The following is a 22,817-nucleotide window of genomic DNA, read 5'->3' on the forward strand; positions in this document are numbered from 1 at the left end:
GGTTTCAGTTTGTTTTGGGGATTCAGGTTTAGTCTAATGTTAAAGTTTGGAGTTAAGCGTTCTGTTGTGATAGTTCAGGTTAGCTTAAAAGTAAGTGTTTCTACTCAATCTTAATATTTGCAGACTGTTTTTCATGTTATTACCTCATGAAAATGATTAATCTTCTGACCATTAACATTTACTTAAAATAAATAAATAACAAGACTGCTGTTCCTGTTAAACACACACACACACACTTTGAAATCAATAATTACACAATAATAACATTTGCATAAAAGTTTTTTTTTTTTTTTAAAAGTGTTCTGTTTGAGACAAAGTCGTCTTAACTCCTACTTAACTCTAACTTTTGGCCAAGCTGAGGCAACACACACCAGGTGAAAAATTAAAGGAAAAACTCTAATCCTACACTAGGAGCACCTGGCAGCTTTCTTTGTGCTGTTGCAGAAACTTTACTTGCATGGCCAATGAATGGTATCATTAAAAAAAGGGATATTAATCCTTTTCCTCACCGCATTTCTCCCTTAAACATAGGACAAGGAATTTAGTCATTTGGGAGGGGCTGTTGAGGTGATTTAGGTATCTGTCTGGGACGCCTAGGGTGTTTCCCAGGCGCTTCCTAGGTAAGGGTGTCTTAGGTATGTTCAACTGAAAGTACGCCTCAGGGTAGACCCAGGACATGCTGGACAGATTATCTCTCTCAGATTGCTTGGGAACGCCTCAATGTCTCACCAAAATAGCTGGAGTACGTGGCTGTTTAAAGCGTTGCCCCGCGACCCATACCCAGATAAACATCAGAAAATGTATGGATTGTTGAAGTATAAGCTGTGATCTGACTGAGTTTCAATCTAGTGATCTTGAATCACTAGATTGAAACTCACCAATAGAAGATCTGGGACTTACATTGTAAGGTGGAAGCATTTAGGAATCTCAGGCATGAAGTGACAGACCGAAGTTACAAAGTGAGGTCCCTGAGTGTGAATGTGCATAGTAAGTAAAAGTCACCAAAATCAGTAACTCTGCAGAGTTTTAAACCTTCTCGGGCATTAACGTCAGCACAAATGTAGAAGACTGACCGTGCTGTACACCAGCACCACAATTATCAAAACAGAAACAAAGTGAACATCACCATCACCAGAACACCAGTTTGCCTGTTGTGGAGGAATGTGGTGGCCCAGTTTCATTAAGACAGCTGGTGTTTTTTGTCTCTTTTGTTTTCTATCTGTCTGTACAGTTTAACAAATGAACTGTAATGAATTGTACTTTATCGTTTTAATATACTTAGCTTTGTTCCACCTGATTTTAAATGCAAACTCAAGATGGGCATACTTTCCACCATTAATGTTCCACATGCTATTAAAAACCTTTTGATGACAGTCTGATCTACTTTCCTGTTGCATGGAAAGCCTTTTTCAAAGCTTTACCTTTGTTGTTGTGCTTTTGTTGCTGTGTTTTTATGCTGCATTATGACGCACATCCTCTATTTGACTGGGAAATACTGAGAGATCCACACAAACAGACCAAAACGGGCACAGAAAGGCAATTATAGACTTATTGTCTCCCCACATTTTTGCTTCCCAGGTGAGAGTGGTTCTGCCACATTCAGGTCACAATGCTGAGGATAAACTAAACCACAAAGCCACAAGTAATGGAAGTTTTTCAGGTAGGATGAGACAAACATCACCACATATTCAGCTTCCTCTAAGTGCTACACTTACACTACACAGCAGCTGACTATAGCAGCTATGAATACATATATTCTGCACCATTCAAGTCGTTGTGTCAACCATGTAGTTACATTTCTTGGGACGTGCACATAAGATTATGTAGAAGGTTGTGGTGTAGGGTTAAAATGGGGTTCTAGTTATGGCGTAGATCTGACGCAGATGTATGATTCACATGTCATGCTTGTGGTGATGCGAGTTTTTTGAGCCTTGACTGAATGTTTCTGCTGTACCCTCAAAGGCTTCAATAACCAGACATAATCTGACAGTGCAAATAACTGAGACAACACCTCATTGGGGAAGTAATTAAGAAGTGGGATCCTTTTCTCACTGACTTTGCAGGTTTGGGGAAATTTCCATGTTGGCCTCTCTTTTCAAACCTGCTAGCTATGTCCATTTTTTTTACATGAACTCCATAGGATAATCTGATTCACAAGCAGATTATATACTTAAACAACCATTACCAAACAAAAGTCTTTGGAGTATTCCTGTTGCATTTATTTAGCTCAGTGTTTTCCCATAATTCAAACAAATGATGACAGAATTTTTCCCAGTCATTAAAGCAATGGGAGCTGACGGCAGAGGCTCTTGTAAAGTGTTATGCCAGCACATCCTGATGGCTTATCAGCCAAAATACATTCAACTTTTAATGTTTTGTACCTCTTCCTTCCTTTGCATCAAGACAGGAACCCAAACTTTTTGGCCATACAAATGCATGCGTGGGCCATTCAGAGAGGACTGCAGGTAAACAACACACACATCTTGCATCCCTTTGTTCCATGCTGATTCAGAGTGTTTTGTTTCCTTCAGGTAGGGAGCCAGGAAAACACGGTGGAGGTAAAAATGGGCGGAACCGGCGACGCAGACCAACCAGCTTCCTCTCATTTCAGGTTTCCAATGCAAGTTTTTATCCAGTGCTTTCTGCAGAACATTTAATATGGCACCAAATCTTTTCCAAATTATATACACTTCCATACTTAGTATCATTTCTCTACTAGTGCCTAACATTTTGGAATTGTTTTGTTGTTGTTTGTGTTAAATTATTAGACAGCTGCCTGTGAAATATGCGTGTCACGGTACAGAATTTATTGTAATTACTGTAATTATCAATCACGATGTTCTTAAACTGCCAAACTTTGTGGATTGAAAAATGAGTAGAAGGAAGTGTCAAGAAACAGCAATTCTTGTAATGACCAGCTGAGGCTGACTTAAAAAAAAAGAAAAAAGTTCATCTCAAAAAAGTTCTTCTACTGGACTTAACAAGTCCGGTGGTGTTGGGTTAGTTCTTAGTTGCACTGCACTGCATCATGTGACAATTTAAAAACTACACTTTAGCAGTGGCTCAAGGTCAAAGCAGGTCAAACTTCTCCGTCTCTTCGTCTCTAGGGTTGCGGTCGTGGCCCCTCCTCCTGCACTTTTCCACTGCTGGTGCTAGCAACAATCTCAGGTAACATGTCAGTTAACTTGACACCTTCTGCTGCATTTATTTTTAGTTTCTTTTTATGTCTTATCTTTTCAGTTCCACCTTTTCACCACTTCTTTCATACTAAACTCTGTTCTACACAACGAAGGTAGGGGTGGGGTGTTTGCGTTAAGAGATTTGATTGGGTAATACAGTGTCAGCAATAAAAATGGATGAATGAGCTGCTGTCAGTGCTTGTAGGACCAGTTGACCCATTGGCCCACTGGCCAGCTGAGGGCAACTCCTCTTGTCAATGTAGTGATATAATTTAATATAATTTTTAAAAAGTAAAAGCGTGTCCGACTTTCTCTACAACAAGAGTTTTTGTGGTGTCTTTCAGCACTTTTTGAAAAGGATCATTCCATTTAATCAGAGGCTACAAAGGTAAAATGAATATCTATATTCAGCAGGTAAGCAAAGTTAAATCACACATGCACACACAGACACACTTAATATAAGTTTAGGTTGAAACAATGTAAATCAGGTAAAGTATTCAGCATCAGGTTGCAGCTTTGTGCATCTCTCACTCTGCCCATTTCATGTGGCAAACTAAAATTTACTGCACGAGAAGCTGGTATGTATGGCTTGTACCGCAAGGCTGCATACATGCACTAAAGTGCATGTTTGGTGTGCACTACGGTGCACCACAGATACTGCCACAAAAGCAGAAAGCCTGTAGGCAGACGAGCAAGAGAGTATCTCATTCTTGCTTTTTTTGGACAAGTTGGACAAGTTAAATGTTAACAACAGGTTAATATGAATCTCAGGCCACCAGACCCAGTGATTCAGATGGCAGTCTGCCACTGGTCTGTTGAGTTCACTTTCATATCTATGGTATCACTTTATTCTTTTAGCTTTACTACAATTAATCACTTTTAGTCATACTGGTGAAAAAACAAAAATGCAATGCTGCTTGACTATAATAAATTAGATTATCAAACCAGGGTGAGGCTTTTATTTTGAAGACACCAAACAGCATATTTCTTACCACATTAGCATGATGTAATGGGTGTATAATTGAGATGGGTCTGCAAATCTATATTAAAAAGTGTCTGGAAAAGTAGCACAAGCAGAAACAAGTGAGCAGCCAATGAGAGAGAGATGAAGAAGGACAAATGGCAGGCACTACATTGCTTGTTCTGGCAAACCACATTTTCAACACAGTCAACAAGTCCCTTTATCTATGCCACCATGCCTTGAAGGGCTGTGGCTTTTATTACGTGCATCAAAAATAGCTTCAGTTAAAGCTGCATGCCATGCTTTTCTGGCAGTGAACTGCCTGGAACACCATGGGAAATGAATAACACCAACCCACTTGACTCTGGGGTTGTGGAAAGGTGTTATCTGAAGAGATGAATCATCACCTGTCAGGTTTGCTGGAAGCCAGGAGGTGCTACTTGCATTGTCTGGGCATGGCTGTTCATCAACTCAAGTGAAACCAGCATTAATTCAAGCATCAATCACTAAAATTCTCCTATTTTTCAGTGCAAGGTAACCGACTTGGGGTCATTAAATGCCAGCTCACCATTTTAAACAATATATTTTCTTGGGGAAAAAATTATTTGAAAACCTTACACCTTACAAAAGCCTAAAGCTTAACTCCAAATATGTGTTACCGGTAGTTAATTACACGGGGAGTTAAATTTGATCTTTTTTTGCAACGGACTGTTTTGAAATTTCTTTTGAACATCCAGAAAAAGTAAAAGTAAAAGGCTGAAACTCGGACGTTTCACTGAATGCTTTACAACATTAAAAATATGGATTGATAGCAGCGCTAGTAGATCTTTTTTCTTTTTACCTAAACAAAGATTTGAGCTTAATGTCTTGATTAACTTTTACTGCAACCAAACTGGGACCGTTGCGCCAAGCACTGCATTCTTGGTGTGCATGCTCATACAGTACCAACTTGTCAATCAGAAGTTAGGCCTCCTTTTTGACTCATGGAGACTTTTATTTACATAACGAACAACATTTTGTATCACACCAGAAAAGTGTTTACTAAGATTTTAAACTCACTGTGACTCAGTATAAATCATCTGTTTTGCAACCAGTGGAGTTAATGCACCAAGCCATGATATCTCCAAAAGTTGATTCGCTTCATCTGGACGTAGCGTTTTCAGTGGGAGAAATGTTTCGTCATCATCCAAGTGACTTCTTCAGTCTCAGCTGACTGCAGGTTTCCCCAACCTTATAAACAGTTTCAGTCATTATGCAAATGTACTCCCACTGAAAACGCTGATGAACAAAATCAACTTTTGGAGATTTACTTACCTGGATGATTGAGCATGCATCAAGACATTTTTTTGATATATTTTGTCATTTAGGTGAGCTGATATGAAATAGATTCAAAGATTGGGCGATCGTGGCTCAAGAGTTGGGAGTTCGCCTTGTAATCGGAAGGTTGCGGATTCGAGCCCCGGCTTGGACAGTCTCGGTCGTTGTGTCCTTGGGCAAGACACTTCACCTGTTGCTTACTGGTGGTGGTCAGAGGGCCCGGTGGCGCCAGTGTCCGGCAGCCTCGCCTCTGTCAGTGCGCCCCAGGGTGGCTGTGGCTACAATGTAGCTTGCCATCACCAGTGTGTATGAATGGGTGGATGACTGGTTGTGTAAAGCGCTTTGGGGTCCTTAGGGACTAGTAAAGCGCTATACAAATACAGGCCATTTACCATTCATCTGTCAGTAATTTATATATATTTATTTATTATTCGGATAAATCAATATTTTCCAATAATATTATGAGCTTCTCAAAGCTTCATATTACCCTCAAAAACAAGTTATTTTACTTATGAGAAGCATCAACAGATAAGCTGATAAAAAGAGGAAACTAACTTTTGTAAGGGTGTGACCTGACTCAGTCATTTTTTTCTGCCAAAACCTTTCTCTGTCCACTCTTATATTAGCCTAATGCAGTGGGGACTCAGCTTGTTTTCCAACAAGCTGATCCAGGAACAGTTTGTTTTTTTCCGATTCAGTCCCAAGACACTGCGTTGCTTCAGCTGGGACTGCCCCCCCCCCAGTATAGCTCAAATCACGCTGTAAACAAACAGGCACTTTCCCATGTTAAAATCAGAGAGCACTTTTAGATTATAACATGAGAGAGATAGAAAGAGAGTCGTGGTATACCTTACATCTTGTTTTGACAACCAAGTTACTGGATCCCAACAGCGGTTAGAATTAATTTTCTCATTATATGTTCCTTTAAAGTCTGTGAAGGTTCTCAGTCATCCAGGTCATCGTAGTCTAAGGAGCTTGGAAAGAAAAGCGTCTGGACTTCTTTGAGTTGCTTGAAGACGTTTCACCTCTCATCCGAGAAGCTTCTTCAGTTCTAAGGTCAAATGGTGGAGAGTCCCAGATTTAAACCCAGTGGGAGTTTCCTACCAAAGAGGGACAAAGGACCCCCTGATGATCCTCTACCTAATCACATGAGCCAAGGTGTGAAAGCGGGTGTGGTTTGAAAGAGAGTGAAAGAAGCCATTTACGTCCACTGTGAGCGACCATCTTTGAATAGAGGCGCTGGTTTACGACACCAACTGTCTGCCATCTATAATCCAGTTTTGAGATCCCTTCCCAGACGCCTTAACGCCCACTCACATCCTGGGCCATCTGACCTCAGGAAATCACATGATAGGGTGGGGCCAGGTTTCACAATGAGCTCACCAGAAACCCTGGCTGATTGTGACCCACACCCGCTTTCACACCTTGGCTCATGTGATTAGGTAGAGGATCATCAGGGGGTCCTTTGTCCCTCTTTGGGGGGAAACTCCCACTGGGTTTGAATCTGGGACACTCCACCATTTGACCCTTAGAACTGAAGAAGCTTCTCGGATGAGAGGTGAAGCGTCTTCAAGCAACTCAAGACGACGCTTTTCTTTCCAAGCTCCTTAGACTGTTCCTTTAAAGGATGCTGAAATTATAGTTTAAGGATCTCTGCTATCTCTACAGCAGAGATTGCTCTGGTGTAAATATAATGGAGAGAATAAATTCTGCTGAGCACACACACACTCCCTGGAGGAGCGTGTGCTTTGGACCATCAATGCTTGGACAGTAATACTTTGGAACTGCTTTCTGCTAAATCCCAAGTAAAAATTAAAGACGACAAAATGTACTTAAAAGACACTTAGTTCCTTTAAGAGGAGCTTGGTGTCTGATTTCCATTCTGCATGACTGGAAGTTTCCCTCAGGGTATCACATACTGGCAACATTTCAACAGGCCAAACTTTACATTGCATTACTAGCATACACTGAAGTAATAGTCATAGCAGGTAGAATATGCCGGGGGCATATGCTGATAATAGGTCAGTTAACTTGTGCTAGCCCCTCCTATATTCACAGATGTCCATTTTTCCTTTGACTTTGGCACAGGCAGTTTTGGTACCAGGTCAGTGCTAATTTTTGCTGCTATTAGCACCTGTCTTTGTGATAGAAATATAAGGAACAATGTCGGGACTCAGAACAGTGTTACTGGAAAAGTGCTTATATGAGAATTGTCATTATTAGCAGTGATTTTAACCTATGCCACAATTCTAGATAATAGTTCAGACGCAGTACAAGAAAAGCTGAGCTGACCAAAGATGAGACTGAAAATCTTGGCTGCACACAAAAACAGCCAAACATCAACACAATCGAATACTTTCCAAAGAATTCAGTGTTTATATTAACTTCATTATCTCTCTCAAAACTGTGTCTGAAAATTTTTATTTATTTAACTGTTTCTGACTTCAGACCATATAAATATCCAATAAACATTTATTTTACCCAAATCCTTGTCCAGCAAACGTTGCTGAGGAAAAATCCCTGCTCAGTACAGCCACACACACCTGGGGGTGGGACCTGACTAGTCAGCTAGCGAAATTTCACCCCTTAGCGATGTTGGTGACATTTCTGTGTTTAGCCTGTGATGCTAGCATTGTGTGAATGTCATCAACAAATGTAAACCAAATAAAAACTGAAGCAGTAAAATGAAACACAAAATTTGTGCCATTGCCAAAACTTTTTGCCTTGATGGTAAGCAAAACAGTAAAACTGACTAACAGCAGATATTTGTTGAAGTGAGAAGTCTCAGCTTTCTGTGTAATTTTATTATCTCTCCCTCCTCCCCATTTGGGGAAATGGCTATTCAAAACAATTAATTCTTTATGAATTATCAGCAATGTCTGCTACACTGGAACCCAGCTATTTTTTTACTGTGACATAGTAAGACAATGGCTATCTGACATCACATAAGTTCTGACAATCTGTTTTCTGTGGGAATACAGTTACTCAGCATTCATACAATGCTTGGCCAAATCAAACCATTTCCAGTCTAGAATTTTGTTTTCAGGAACTGTTCTGATCTGGGAAGCACAAAGACAAAGAGCTTACGCAATGATTATTTAATCATTCTACTGTTTGACCCCAGCAGAGCCCAGTTTGCCTGATCAGGAAAGGCGACAAAAATAAGCCGTTTGATGGGACAGGGTGGCAAAGCGGTCAGGGGTAATTCCCTATTAATAAACATAAAAACACTACATTTATAACACATCCTTCACACACTGTAAATAAAGAAATAATTGGTGAGAGATTTAAGAAAAAGTTTTTCTTCTGTTTCTTACTTATGTACTTAAGTACCTCAGAAGTAGGAAACAATAGTGTTGAGTTGTGATTTTACAGAGGAATTACCATAAAATGAGACTGTAAAGTAATTTCTTAGTTTTACACTGTGCTGCAGTCTAACAACAGATGATACAAGGCTACGGTAAGATTCAGGCTTTTATTCTGTTCTAGAAATCTGTTGCAATCAAACAGATTGGATCATTAAAATACATCACCAAACTTTAGCCTGACCGAAATGGTGTTTTTTACTCTTCCCTTATCTTTTCATTGTCGCTGTTTTTCAATCCTCTTTATTGCTTTATACTTTATGATTCATTTTCTGTTTATCTAAAATATTAAAATTTACCTTATGTTCTTGTTTCTTTCATTTTAGAACCACACTTAAGTCAGCCATATTTTCATCCAGGTGTAAAACAATTTCAACCTTCACTGTAAAAACATTCCTTAAAAGTACTGTACGATGTACTTTATAAATGTGAAGAAATTTTCTGTATTGGTTATCTACAGGTGTTTTTTCTATATTGCTTAACTACTGAAATGCATTGTGGGAGCAAGAACCCCAAAAGGAGGGAAAAGTGAGAGGGAGGGCAGCCATTACACTGACAGGCTTCATGTGGGGCTGGAGAAATTGCCTTCACATTTCTGTGGTAAATATTAATGCTTTTATCAAAATAAAGTGTTTCAGTAGAAGAATTGTTACTTTTTTGGTTAACTGCTGTAACCAGATAAGTCAGGAATATTTTGCTGTCTCAATTTGAAAATAATTTTGATTTTGGTTTAATATGACTTTCCATTTTAGTGAAAACTAAAATTATTTTTTGCTATGATACCACAAGTTTTGCCTCCATTGGCCAGATAAGTACCAGTATTCATAAATACTATTAGCTGTCTGCTTCTGTGACTGCTAACTAGCTAATGAGCTAAAGTCAGTGATATAGATAACTGTACAAACGGTGTCTCACTTCATGCTTGCTCTTCCCCTAGCCCCTTGAGTCACTGCTAAGTAGTACAAGAGCAAATGAGTAGAGGCTTTTCTAATATGTAACGGTCATGAAATATGTCAGTTGTTTCTCCCCTCTCTAAAATTAAACACTGAGAGCATCTTGAGCGCAGCAGAGAAAAAAGATGTTCTGGAATCATGGAGTTTAAGCGTCCTCACATTTTTTAGAAAACACAAAACCCCAAGTGTGGACACTTAGCTACTATTTACAGTTCAAAGTTGCCATCAGAACAAGCACTTCTAATTGTGCTTTGCTCCTCATTGTCTTTGAGTAGCAAAGTTTGACAAAACAAACCCAATAAATGTACTTTTATCTTTATTTTTAGTATAGTATTTTAGTATAGTAATCTGCCTTGATGTATTTTTATTTTAATGTTTTATTTTGGGTATTGTATTTTTTAATATATGGAGGAAAAGTTCTGTCAGCCCTGTGTTGAGAGGGCTGTGGTCACCCAGCCGTCCTGTTCTAACAAACCCAAATGTCAGGAACAATTTCTTTAGATCTGTTCAGTTTTATTCCTATAGCACCACTTACCAGTAAGGTAAAGACCCCGCAGTGCTAATCTAGGATAAATGTTCACTTGGATTCATTCAAGTAAATGCAATATGGTAATCAAAGGTGAGTTTTTGGCCATTACTGACTACATCATAGGTGGACAGACAAGGATGTAAACCACAACTTAACTGTTTGGCTGAGGCAAAACAACTACAAGGCAGTGTGTGGCAGAGCGTGGTCTGCAGCACGGCTTTAAAGTCTGTATTAGGTCCTGAATTTGTGTTGTTGTTCCTGTGTGCGTTCGGCTGCTGCCATGCTGAAAATCATGGAAACTTGGTCAGGTCTGCCGTGGATTTATTACAGTGGTGACAAAACCCAAGATTGGCTGAAATGTTGGCTGACCTAGAGGCCATGCAGAAGGAACAGGCAGCTGTGGCACGCCCTCACCAGGAGGAGCTGCAGAAGCGGACCGAGCACCAGATGCAGGTGATTGAGGATCTGGCAGCTAAGATCAGGTCCTGGCCGCCACCGCGGCCACCCCCACCGGTGTCTCCCAAGTGTGTGGGAGTGGCTGAGGTCTGGTCTACTCTGACACCTGTGCCGGTTCCCAGGGTGAGGGCACCCAAGGCACAGCCTCCCTCTGCACCTGTACACACTCCGTGGGTGGGAGCAGCTAGTGCCCGGCAAGAGCCTGCACCCGTTCCTGTTCCCTGGAGGAGCTCAGCTGAACAACTTCCACCCTCACCACCTGTGCATTCACCTGCTCAGAGGTTGAAGAGCCAGCAGGTCCTGCCCAGCTGGAGCCGGAGGTTGAAGCGTTGGAAAGACGTGCTCCGCCTGGGGTGGTGGACAACGTGCGGGAGAGATCTACCTAGCTGGGGTCGGAGGTCGGGGCCCGCAGGTGGTGTGCTGTCCAGATCAGCCTCACTTTCACCAGACACAGCTCTGGCTTTGAGCACAGAAAACCCTGCCTACATGCTCTGCACACCTTCTATTTGCAAGGGAGAGCCAATCAGAAGAAAGTTGATTTAAAGGGAGGGTAGCAAAAATGGCTTATTTCATGCAAAATGAGCTGAAGGACTGCATCATGGCCAAGTATAACATAAAAATGCTTCATTTCTAAACTGGGATTTATTCAAATCAACTGTAGTGGATTCCAAGAATTAAAATATGAAGCTGAGAATGAGCAGAATAGCTTCAATATAAAAAATGAATGGATTACTGCCAACATTAAAAGGTACTTTTATATTAGAGTTTCATAGCTTTTCAGCACTAGAGGTTGCTGCTCCACCTACAGACAGGTGGCAAACAACAAGTATAAGGAAAAATAATGGATCCTTTGCAAATAATACAAAGTTGTTATGAGCAATAACCTTTATTTTATGATTCTTTTTTAAGCCCCATGGGAGAAAGTGAATGGTTTAAAAAATGGTGTGAATAATATAATTACAGTTAACATATCTCACCCAAATTCAACAATAATGTGACATTTTGAAGTGACTTGTTAGAGAAAGCACTCCACCTCCACTGTAAACCTTTTAGAATATTGATGTTCATCTGTCCAGCTGAGTTCAGACACCTGCTAGGGTGCACTGACTCTGCTCTGGTACAATGAGGTGGCCCAACACTACGCTAAAGCAGTTAATATTGTTTCTGGCTTTTTTGTCACCCCTGTGTTTGTAAAGACCTTTGAACTAACTTTTTGAAGAGCTGTGCTGTATAAATAAAGCTGCTTATTGTAGCAGATGGTGTCTACTAGTTCCTTACAGAAATATCTTGCTCTTTAACTACTAAGTGCTTTATTATGTGCACCAATTACTACACAACCACATCTGTCTGCTGTATGTCGCCGAGCTCGAGCAATGAAAATAAATGCCTTTGGCCAAAAATGGCACCGTCTCAGCAGACAGAATAAACCAGAATAGCAAAGTTGTGGTTTTGTGGTTTCGATGGTCCAAAGAGGCGCTCAATACAAAGCTCTTTCTTCTAAGTAAATTGTCACAATTTAAATGCTGAGTTTTAGTTAATTCAATACTATTATTACTTATTCATCTTTATATTCAGAAATTAAAAGTTATAAGCAAAAAATCTTACATTCCAGTTATTTTGTTATTCAATGTGCTACATTTTCTGACCTTGTGTTAGTGTGGCTTCATTAATCTCTCGGCGCCCTCGAGGGCACTTCCTGTGCGTAGGGGAAGCACACAGACATATGGCTGGGGAGACGTTTCATCCGTCAGTGTGTGTGTTTAAGTGAAAGCCACAGACGGTGCAGACTGTATAGCTTCCGCAGGGTAAACATCAGCTTTCTCATGAGAACGCTTCTCTCTTTGACTGCTCAGATGCTTTTCATGTGTGCATTTGTCTGTATGTGTACTCAATATTGAACTTTATGTAAAAAATAAAAGATTGTCATTTAGAAAGCACTTCTCCGTGTATATACATTCAGAAAGCTTTCCTCTCTGAGTTGACACAAATCTTCACATGTTCTTTAAAATAAATGAACATGTATGATTATTCAAAACAGTGTGTTTAAGTTTTGGTATTGTCTTAACTAGGAAACATTAAAAATATATAAATTAATTGACTTTTTCTTGGGTTCTTTTTTTTTTTTTCCATTTTCTGAATTTTAGAACAAAGCGATAAAAAATATTAAATAACAAATGATGTTAAAATGAAATGTAAATATTTTCCTTTCTTCATGTTCTGAGGCTTCAGGATCTCCTGACATTCAGCTCTTCTGGGAAGGCTTTCCACAGGGTTTAAGTGTGTGTTTATGGGAATTTTTGACCATTCTTTCAGAAGTGATCCGAGCAGGCCCGGCTCACAGTTTCCACTCTAATTCATCCTTTGAAATGGGTTGAAGTGAAATGCACTGATAACAAGGTTTACCTGTTAAATTGAAACCAAAGGGACATATTTCTCCAGTTTCAGTATAGATGCATTTAATCAACAGTCGTTTACACACAGAAAGAATGTAAGATAATAAAAGTTTTTAAGGGCCTTATTTTTCCAGTTTTGTGCGGATACGGTTACTATATATTCACGGTCAATCTGTCACCCACTGTCCAGAATGAGCTGTTGACTTTTTTTTGCACGTGACATTTGTGCCAACCCTTTATTTCTGCGATTTTTTTCCCTTTTAAAAGGGTTTGCTTGAGGACTTTTATATAGTATCGTAGAAACTCTTTGCTTTCTTACAACTCTTACTGCTGTGTATCAGTCACATTAATTGCTTTTAGTGTGGGCTGCTGGTTTATTCTGTTTAATGTTTGATTAACAAAATAGTGAACCGCAAACAATCAAAGTCCAAAAGAACTTGTATCCCTTTTTATCCTTTTTATGTCCTGTGCGTTTGACCAGTGCACTAGACACTCTGAAATTATGAGAAAATAATGTTAAATACGGAAGACAAACTAGCTTATTACTTATTCAGTGTGTTAATCCTGTCATTTCACCTGCTGTAGCATGCTGAGCTTAATTTATCTTTATAAGAAGAGGCTACACCACCACCTAGTGTCCAAATATGGTCACTACCGTAACAAATACCCATTGTACTTGAGCATGACTTCAATCAGTTTCAGATGACTAAAACAAAACACTTGCTCAGTCAATAAATACAGATTGTCAAATTTAGCCAACAGTTATAATTTATACATTTATATACCTTTAATGTAATTTTTTAAAATTCAAATTTATTTATACAGCGCCAAATCACAACAACAGTCGCCTCAAGGCGCTTTATATTGTACAGTAGATCCTACAATAATACATATAGAGAAAAACCCAACTATCATATGACCCCCTATGAGCAAGCACTTTGGTGACAGTGGGAAGAAAAAACTCCCTTTGAACAGGAAGAAACCTCCGGCAGAACCAGGCTCAGGGAGGGGCGGCCAACTGCCGTGACCAGTTCAGGTGAAGGAAGACGGGATAAAGACATGCTGTGGAAGAGAGAGACAGAGATTAATAAGAAGTACAATTCAATGCAGAGAGGTCTATTAACACATAGTGAGTAAAAAAGGTGACTAAAAAAGAAAAACTCAATGCATCATGGGAGTCCCCCAGCAGCCTATGCCTATTGCAGCATAACTAAGGGATGATTCAGGGTTACCTGATACAGCCCTAACTATATGCTTTACCGAAAAGGAAAGTTTTAAGCCTAATCTTAATGTATTCTAATACATAATACATAGTATTCTAATGTATTAGAATACTTGATGTATTCTAATACATTCTAATACATTAATGAATTCTTTAGGTATTCTAATACAATAATCTATTATTGGGCTGAAAAAATAAAAAAACAAAGGTAAACATTTTTAAACTTCTAAAATTAACTACGTTTCCAATTTGGATGTGTTTTGCTTATCCCATTTTTTCCCCTTTTGCTTTAGTAGCATTGTTCTCTTTTTGCAGAGCAGGAATATAAGAACCCTGGAAATCAAAAGAAATGTGGGATTTTCTTCTAGTATAAAAAGGCTAAAGAAAAAGACAAATAGCAATTGATTACTCAAATGTAAATTATGTAGGATGGTTATGTTTTACTTGTATGTGCAACTGCGGGTCATCACCCTGGAATGCTCTTCTCTAGATGTAGTCCATTTTTACTTCATAGCACAGAAGTAAAACCTGGATGGAAGAGCTTCAAAACTAAACAGTCCCTCTAAAAAGTCCCTCACCCTGGTGTTGTCCAGTGATGTCACTTTCAATTCAAATTTACCAGTTTTAAAACTTCTTATGAAAAAAGCCACTATGGTCACTTTTATATGTTTTGTTGAAGAAAAAATAGGCATAATTCTTTATTTGCTCTGCTCTACTTCTCAACATTGGTTTGTCTGTTGAGTTTAGGTGCCTTTTTATGCTTGATTGATTGATAGGTCAGTGGTAAGTGGCTTAACTGAGAAGCAAACAAAAAAACCTTCAGAAAGTTTGATGAACTATTTCTCAAGAACACTTTAAAAACACGCAAGAAACTCTGGCTCCTTGGAAGCAAAGAAGAAAGTGGCTCAAGACTTTTGCAGGTAAGTTGAGTAATGTAAGTAAATTCTTCTTACAAAAAGTTATTCAAAACAAAATTATGCGCTTTTCCCTTTTTTCATCTATTACTATGTGGAAAACATCTACAGTGTATTTACATATATCCCAATATTTAGAACATGTGCCTTACTCCAATTAAGAACTGTGCCTCTGATGGACTTTTTTGCCCCATAAAAGCACACACACAATCTCATGCTTGAAGACATGTTTATTCCCAAATTTAGAATGATTTTTACAGGTTTGCAAGTGGTCATAGCCAAATGTTGTCCCACCAGATTGCTTAAAATCATCACAGATTTCAATGAGGAAAATGTTTTGAACATGAGGAAATATCTTGCTGATGCAAATTTGAGCTTCCAAATTACAGTGTTTTATCATCATGCGTATTTGCGCAGGTCAACTCCCAAGCAAAAATCACAAAAGCAGCATGATAGCATGGCACTGCTAACTTTTACATTCTGTCTCTCACATCTGTAGCTGGGAAAAAAAACATATAAAATGCTACAAAAAAGTGGTTCAGCTATTTGATCAAAAGTTGTTTACTAAAACCAGAAATAACTCAAATACATTTTAACCTCTGACTATTTTCAAAAATGGTGAAGTAGATGCTAATTTTCAGAGGCCCCCTCTTTCTTAAATATTAATTTAATTTTGATTCAGTGAGGATTCGATGACCTGTAATAGTATCCAGCATAAAATGCAATTTTCAAATTCAAATTGCATGATATTTGACCTTTTGGCCTCTACTCTTTAATTTTCCAAGTAGCAGGAAATTGTAAACCTGAAAAGTAATTTTTGTGCAGTGTGCAGATGGTTCTTCAGTGGAATTGCTTGTAACATTTGCAGTTCCTCTATTGTTGCTCTTCACCAGGGGTGGGCAACTCCAGGCCTCGGGGCCGGTGTCCCTGCAGGTTTTAGATTTGTCCTTGAACCAACACAGCTGATTTAAATGGCTAAATTAGCTCCTTAACATGTCTTGTAGTTCTCCAGAGGCCTGGTAACGAACTAATCATGTGATTCAGGTGTGTTGACCCAAGGTGAGATCTAAAACCTGCAGGACACCGGCCCTCGAGGCCTGGAATGGCCACCCCTGCTCTACACACTTAAATAATTAAATAAGCTTGGTTGGTTGAAACATCCACTGACACACATGTAGCCAAGTAAAAAAAAACATGTATACATGTTGTACTATTCTGTGTAATTGATTAAACTGACATGTTAAACTGTAATTGATTAAACTGACATGTTTCGTTTATCTGTGTGAATTAAAGTAGTATTTCTTAACTCTTTTGTATCTGTTTCTGATTTTTACATTGTTATTTGACTGTTATGCAATGAAGAAAGGTGAAACATCTTTTGGTATGATGGCGCCTGTGTTTGGCTTTGCCGCTGCCGGCCGTGGTTTTAAACTTGCTTTTGGTTGATTTTTATTTTTAGGTTTTAGCTTCTGCGAAGCACTTTGTGATTTTTATCTTGAAAGGTGCTATATAAATAAATTTTTACTTTACTTGCTTTACATCAATACATTAGAAACAGATGTGAAGTAAAACAGTTCATGACTAAATCTTAATTTAATAATGTACACAGGTGTAAACTGTGAGAGAATTAATATCTTAGAAGTGCTATCCAATCAGTTATTTTAATTGTCATATTTGCTGACTAGTGACCCTCGAGCATTACATCATTTCTGTCCTAAACGTATGCAGAGTGGGGCATGTCTGAAGCTCAATTGTTCCTTGAAGAAGGACTAACACTTGTAAGTTAAAATGTGGCTGAGGGTTATCAGTGGATGGGTTACTAACCAGCCTAGCTTGTTTGAGGCATTTGCCTTAAAATCTGCATTCTATTGAACTGTGAGCTTTGTAGAAGGTACCCACACAGAGACCCCGAGACACTGAGATCAGAGTAAGAACATTTTGTCCTTTCCCAGAGTCACTTTCGCTTACTGATTTTTATGAAGGGAAATGTCACAAGCTTTTTATGGAGATCATTTGTTTGCTTGGTTTTGTGGTTTGCATTATTTAAATTTTATTGTCCTTACATTCATGTAGCAGGAGGGTTAAGGGGCATTTGACATTTGTACTAGCTTCTCCAATGTGTAACTTGGAGTACCAACTTGGACTTTGACATATTTTGCAATGTAATGATGTTCAAAAGTCACCCTGAAGTTAATGATCAAATCAGTTTGCCAGGCAAATTTCTGAAGAGCTTAAATCCAACCCTATCATATAAAAGGGGGCAGAGAACTCAGAAGAGGACATTGCAGCTCGAGTGCATGCACCCTATGCAGCTTTTTATGCAGGTGAGTAATCTCAGTCTTTGTATTGATACATGTTCACATCTTTAACTTTCTGACATTTTAAACGAACTCTAAACCTCTTACTTTTGCAGTCACAAGCAGAGCAAAGATGAAGTTTGAGACCATCCTCGAGGAAATAGATGGGTTTGGGCGTTTCCAAATCGCCATCCTCATCCTGCTGTGCACCTCGCGGATGGTTCTCCCCTGTCACTTCTTACTAAATAACTTCATTGCTGCTGTGCCCCCTCACCACTGTGACATTAGCACGCTGGAGAAGTCTTCAGAAGAACTCTTCAGAAATTTAACTCAGGAGCAGAAACTGACTGTCAGCCTTCCTGTACGAGAAGATGGGGAGCCGAAATCCTGTGAGATGTTCGCAGAGCCTCAGTTTCAGCTTTTATCCAACAGCTCCAACCGCACTGACCTGCCCACAGTTTGGTGTCAGAGTGGATGGGTTTATGACAATTCCACCTTCATTTCCACGCTGGCCACAGAGGTACAGTAAAAATAGTGTACGACTAAAAACTAATATTGCAAAAAACAAAAAACATGCACAGATGTGTGTGACATAAATTGACTGTCATGAAATTCAAATTTTATTTAAAAAAATATTGACCCTTACATTGGCCTGAATAGAAGAAACTAGTATCTAAATGGATCAAATTAAATGATGCTTTCCTCTGTGGGTTTCTTTCCCAGTGGAACCTTGTCTGTGATAAAAAGAGCCTGACAAAAACCACAAACACAATATTCTTCGTTGGAGTTACGATCGGAGCCCTAGCTTTTGGATTCTTCTGTGATAAGTAAAGCAATTCTAGCAGTTCACTTTATGCTGGAGATGCATTTGTTTTTCCATTGTTCAATTTATCGTGCACAAGGAATAATAGTTGTGATGATTCTTTGGTCAAAACCACACTTAAAAAACATGACTGTACTTTTACATTTGTGAAACCCCTTTGAGGCCTTCGTAGGTTGTTATGGGAAAATGTACTTCCTGTGCTGTTTCCAGGTATGGGAGAAAAACCATGCTTCTGGTCTCTTACATTTTGTCGATCGTGTTCGGCTTCTCCAGCACATTTGCAAACTCCTACATACTGTTTGCAGTGCTGAGATTTTTCACTGGATTTTCACTGACAGGAATCAGCATCATCTCAATAGTTCTCAGTAAATGACTTTTTTGCCTTCAAAAAATGTTAACACATCACATGTTGCGCCCCTAAAATCAGTTGTTGTAGGTTTAAAATTCATAATTAACAATAAACTAATAATCATTAATTTTGGTACTTTTCATACCTTTCAGCCATTGAGTGGGCTGACATAAGTCATAGGTCAACTATTGGGGTGATTGGCAGCCTGGCCTGGTCTGTAGGTTACATGCTGCTGGCTGGGATGGCCTTTCTTCTCACTGACTGGCGGACGTTGACCATGACGGTTACAGCCCCGTTAGGATTCGCAGTTCTAACCTGGTGGTAAGTGAAGTACAACAGCAGGGGACCAAAACAGATGTTTTTCATTCATAACAACATTAATTCATGACATTTTTTGGAAGTGTATTTCCCACATCTGACTTATAATCGTTGTAATTAATGGTTGATTATTTTGTATGATTATAATTGTAGGTGGATTCCTGAATCTGCTCGCTGGCTTTTAGCAAATGGTAAAGTGGAAAGGGCCCAGTTTTATCTTGACAAATGTGCAAACATCAACAGAAGACAAAAACTTTCCAGAGAAAAACTAGAGGTAAGGCTGGGCTTCGTTTATAACTTCCCTCAAATACGTCAAATCAAAACTAACAAGCCCATTTTGAAAATGTAAGAAAATGAGTCGAAAGTAAAGATAATCGTTTAAAAATGTAGGGAGTAAAAGTAAAAAGTTGTCAGAAAAAAACTGCTCAAGTAAAGTACAGATACCTGACAATTCTACTTAAGTACATAAGTTAAGTTGCATGGGTTAATCAAGCAAAAATTTTTGCACTGTGAGAAGGCGCCAGCTCCTACTAGAAAAGAGATTCAGGATCCATACAAAGCTTGTGAGCAGACTACAGAAATGCTCTGAAATCTCTTGGTAGACAGTTGTATAATCATCACAGACAGCAGAAACTTCACATTGGACTTCACACACTTTGGATACTGTGCACTCTTCATCCACACTCTTTAACTTTGATGTTCAATGGACTTTGTATCAATGATCAACGATTCAGTTCTTTTTCTCCTTAGCCTAAGTTACATGTTTCTGACTTTGTCTCTGGTTCAGGAGTGGTTTGATGTGGATTGTGGCTCTTGAAACAGTGACATCAGCCTTAGTCCACACTTTGTGAAACTCCAGAGTTCTTGAATGAACTTTTCTTGACAGACCGCTTAAAACTGGAGTCATTCCTCCTGTTTCATCACCTTCTTCAACACATACAATATGAGTTTTGTGCCTCAGCATTCTGAAGGACAAAACATTGAGACTCTGTGTCTCATTTATAAGAGAGACCTGTTTCGAACCAACATGTTAAAATAGCAACAAAAAAACAATAAAAATTTAGATTTAGCCCAGAAATCAATATCCATGTTTAACTGCTTATTATTTCTGTTTGTCTACAGACTCTTTCCAACATAGAAGTCCAGGAAAACCAGGCAAAAAACTATACGTACTTCCACCTAGTCAAAACCCCGAGAATGAGATGGTTAACTTTTTTACTTGGAATTGTTTGGTGTGTATCAGCATGAAGACAATACCAACAACAATTATATAAATCATAAACTACCTCTATCTACTACTCTGAGATTTTGAATTAATCAGATAGTTGAATTTTGAATACTGTAGGTTTTATAAAAATACTTTTTTATATTCTGCAGGTATGGAGTCGCCTCAACATACTATGGAATCAGCTTGAACATCACTGGGTTTGGTTTGAATATGTACCTCACACACTTTATCTATGGAGCCATTGAAGTTCCTGCCAAGCTCACAATTTATTGTTTTCTCAACATCATTGGACGAAGGAAATGCCAATCAGGCACGCTGCTACTGACAGGGATCTGCATCGGGATAAACATCTTTATTCCCAAAGGTCACTGAGAGCTTTTTGTTACCTGTTTTCCAGAAGTTTTGTAACCGCACAGACTGCAGGCTGGTTTGTTTATTTGTAATACTGTGAAAACTAAAGTGCACTCATTTTATTAGCAGAGGTATCTTTGTGAAACCAATAACTTCTCAGTTCAGGTGCATTCATTCACCCAAACAGGGTCACTGTAAAAGAGAGCATAATAAAATCATACCGTGAGATTTTAATGTGCTCTCTTTTACAGGAAGAGGAAGAATGCAGTTTTTCTTGTGTATGAAGTTTTTACAGCCAGTCGTTTGTGGATCACTGATTTGAAGGCTTGAGTTGGGAATTTTGACTGTTGGCATTTTGTGAAGATATACATCCATCTATTTGTCCATCCAGCCATCCATCCATTCTGCTTTTTGAAAACACATCCAGTTTAGGGTCATCGCAGGGCTGGAGCGTATCCCTATTGTCATATTTGGGAGAAGGGGGGTAGACCTTGGACAGGTCACCAGTCTATCGCAGGGCTAACACATGAAGAATGATAACCTTTGACTTACACTCACATCTATGGCCAATTTAGAGTCACTAATTAATCTGAAATGCTTGTCTTTAAGCGCTGGGATTTGCCCTGAGTACACAAAGAGAATCCACACAGCGGGAGGGAGAACATGTAAACTCCACACATACAGGACCCAGCTAACCAAGTTTGCTAGTTTCTGCTAGCCTGTTTTTTTTTCCCAGCATACATTGTTCATTTACTATGATATTAATTTGTATGCTAGTTTTGGCATCGAAATTGTATTTAATGGTACCTGTCAATCACAATGTAGCCATTACCTGAAGTATTACTATCTTTTTTTTTTTTTTACTGTAAATTAGACTTTTTAAAAGATTTTTGTGACTGAGACTGTTTAGTCATCACTTAAGTTTTTAGCCAAGTAATAACTTACAAGCAAATTAAATACATATTTAATAGAAGAAATCACTACTTGACTTCTTTTTCACAAAAGCCTTCTGCTGGCCATTAGACAGAATGCAGGTTTTTAGGGCACTTTTTTGGTAAGACTTTAAAGCCATTCTCCACTTTTATTTACAGATGTTATATCCTTAGATTACCAGACCACTGCTGTAGAATAAATACTGCAGCTTATACTGCAGTGATCAGTTTTCCCTTTTGTTTCACAGTAAGTAAATGTAAATGATTATTATTATTATTATCTATTTCTTTTCTTTTTTTTTCTTTAGATTTGTGGCACATGCGTGCCATTGTTGCCACACTTGGAAAAGGTCTTTCAGAAGCTTCATTTACAACCATCTTCCTCTACACCACTGAGCTTTACCCTACCGTGACCAGGTCAGTGATTCACTTACTTCCAATCCCTTGACCCATGCCAGTTATTTTTTATTTGGTAGGATTATTATGCATTATTCTGGCATTGGATGTTAATTATTATTTGAGTAAAGATCACCTAAGGTCTATAAACTCGCCTGCCTTCAGCAGGGTTACAGAGGTTTCACTTCCTCTGACTTATTTTCTGTCTTATCAGGCAGAATGGTTTGGGCTATACTAGTTTCGTGAGTCGTCTGGGAGTATCAATTGCTCCACTCATCCTGCTGCTGGAGGATGTGTGGACTCTTCTTCCTCAGATCATCCTCTGCTCTTTAGCCATTATTTCTGGCCTAGTGGCTCTGCTTCTTCCAGAAACACTGAATGTGAAGCTGCCTGAGACAATTGATGACATAGAAAATCCAAGGTTGGTGACATAATACAATACATATATTATAATTAATACATTAAATGTGTAAAATACTTATAGATATATATATATATATATATATATATATATATATATATATATATATATATATATATATATATATATGAGTTATTTAAAATATAAGCTGTGTGATTTTTAAAAGACTTTTAAGCCTTTTGTTGAGCTACTGATGTTTTATTTAACTTATTTTAAATATTATGTTGGTCTGTCTGTATTTATTTTTTTCCATTCTTTTTAATTTCAGAAAGAAAGATGTATCCAAGGAATCCTCGCCTATTTTCCTAGAAGTTAAGTCACAATTGGGTTAACGAAGAATGAATTCAAAATCAAAAGAGATTTTGAACAAAAATGTAAAAAAAGAAAGAATAAATGTCATTTTTTTATAACAT

General features: G+C 38.6%; 2 protein-coding genes and 1 long non-coding RNA gene across 3 annotated transcripts; all 3 read left to right on the forward strand.

Moving 5' to 3' along the window:
• On the forward strand, positions 1 to 4,342 carry LOC120735000. Its single transcript, XR_005696153.1, has 3 exons — positions 1 to 2,611; positions 3,108 to 3,168; positions 3,524 to 4,342. It is a non-coding gene; the product is annotated as an uncharacterized LOC120735000 (long non-coding RNA).
• A 2,633-nt stretch (positions 4,343 to 6,975) lies between these two features.
• On the forward strand, positions 6,976 to 12,017 carry LOC120734957 (inverted formin-2-like). Its single transcript, XM_040034083.1, has 2 exons — positions 6,976 to 9,422; positions 10,635 to 12,017. Exon 2 carries the CDS (start codon positions 10,662 to 10,664, stop codon positions 11,301 to 11,303), a length of 642 nt encoding a protein of 213 aa, XP_039890017.1. The 5' UTR covers positions 6,976 to 9,422; positions 10,635 to 10,661; the 3' UTR covers positions 11,304 to 12,017.
• Positions 12,018 to 17,065: 5,048 nt separating this feature from the next.
• Positions 17,066 to 22,787, forward strand: LOC120734958 (solute carrier family 22 member 7-like). The gene is made up of 11 exons (XM_040034085.1): positions 17,066 to 17,613; positions 17,703 to 18,106; positions 18,310 to 18,413; positions 18,620 to 18,774; positions 18,911 to 19,079; positions 19,230 to 19,350; positions 20,199 to 20,308; positions 20,454 to 20,668; positions 21,896 to 22,004; positions 22,198 to 22,404; positions 22,673 to 22,787. The coding sequence occupies exons 2-11, from the start codon at positions 17,720 to 17,722 to the stop codon at positions 22,734 to 22,736; spliced, it is 1,641 nt and encodes a 546-aa protein (XP_039890019.1). The 5' UTR covers positions 17,066 to 17,613; positions 17,703 to 17,719; the 3' UTR covers positions 22,737 to 22,787.
• Positions 22,788 to 22,817: the final 30 nt, after the last annotated feature.

This window comes from Simochromis diagramma, unplaced genomic scaffold (assembly GCF_900408965.1).
Source record: "Simochromis diagramma unplaced genomic scaffold, fSimDia1.1 OVJJ01000176.1, whole genome shotgun sequence".
Taxonomy (NCBI): Eukaryota; Metazoa; Chordata; class Actinopteri; order Cichliformes; family Cichlidae; genus Simochromis; species Simochromis diagramma.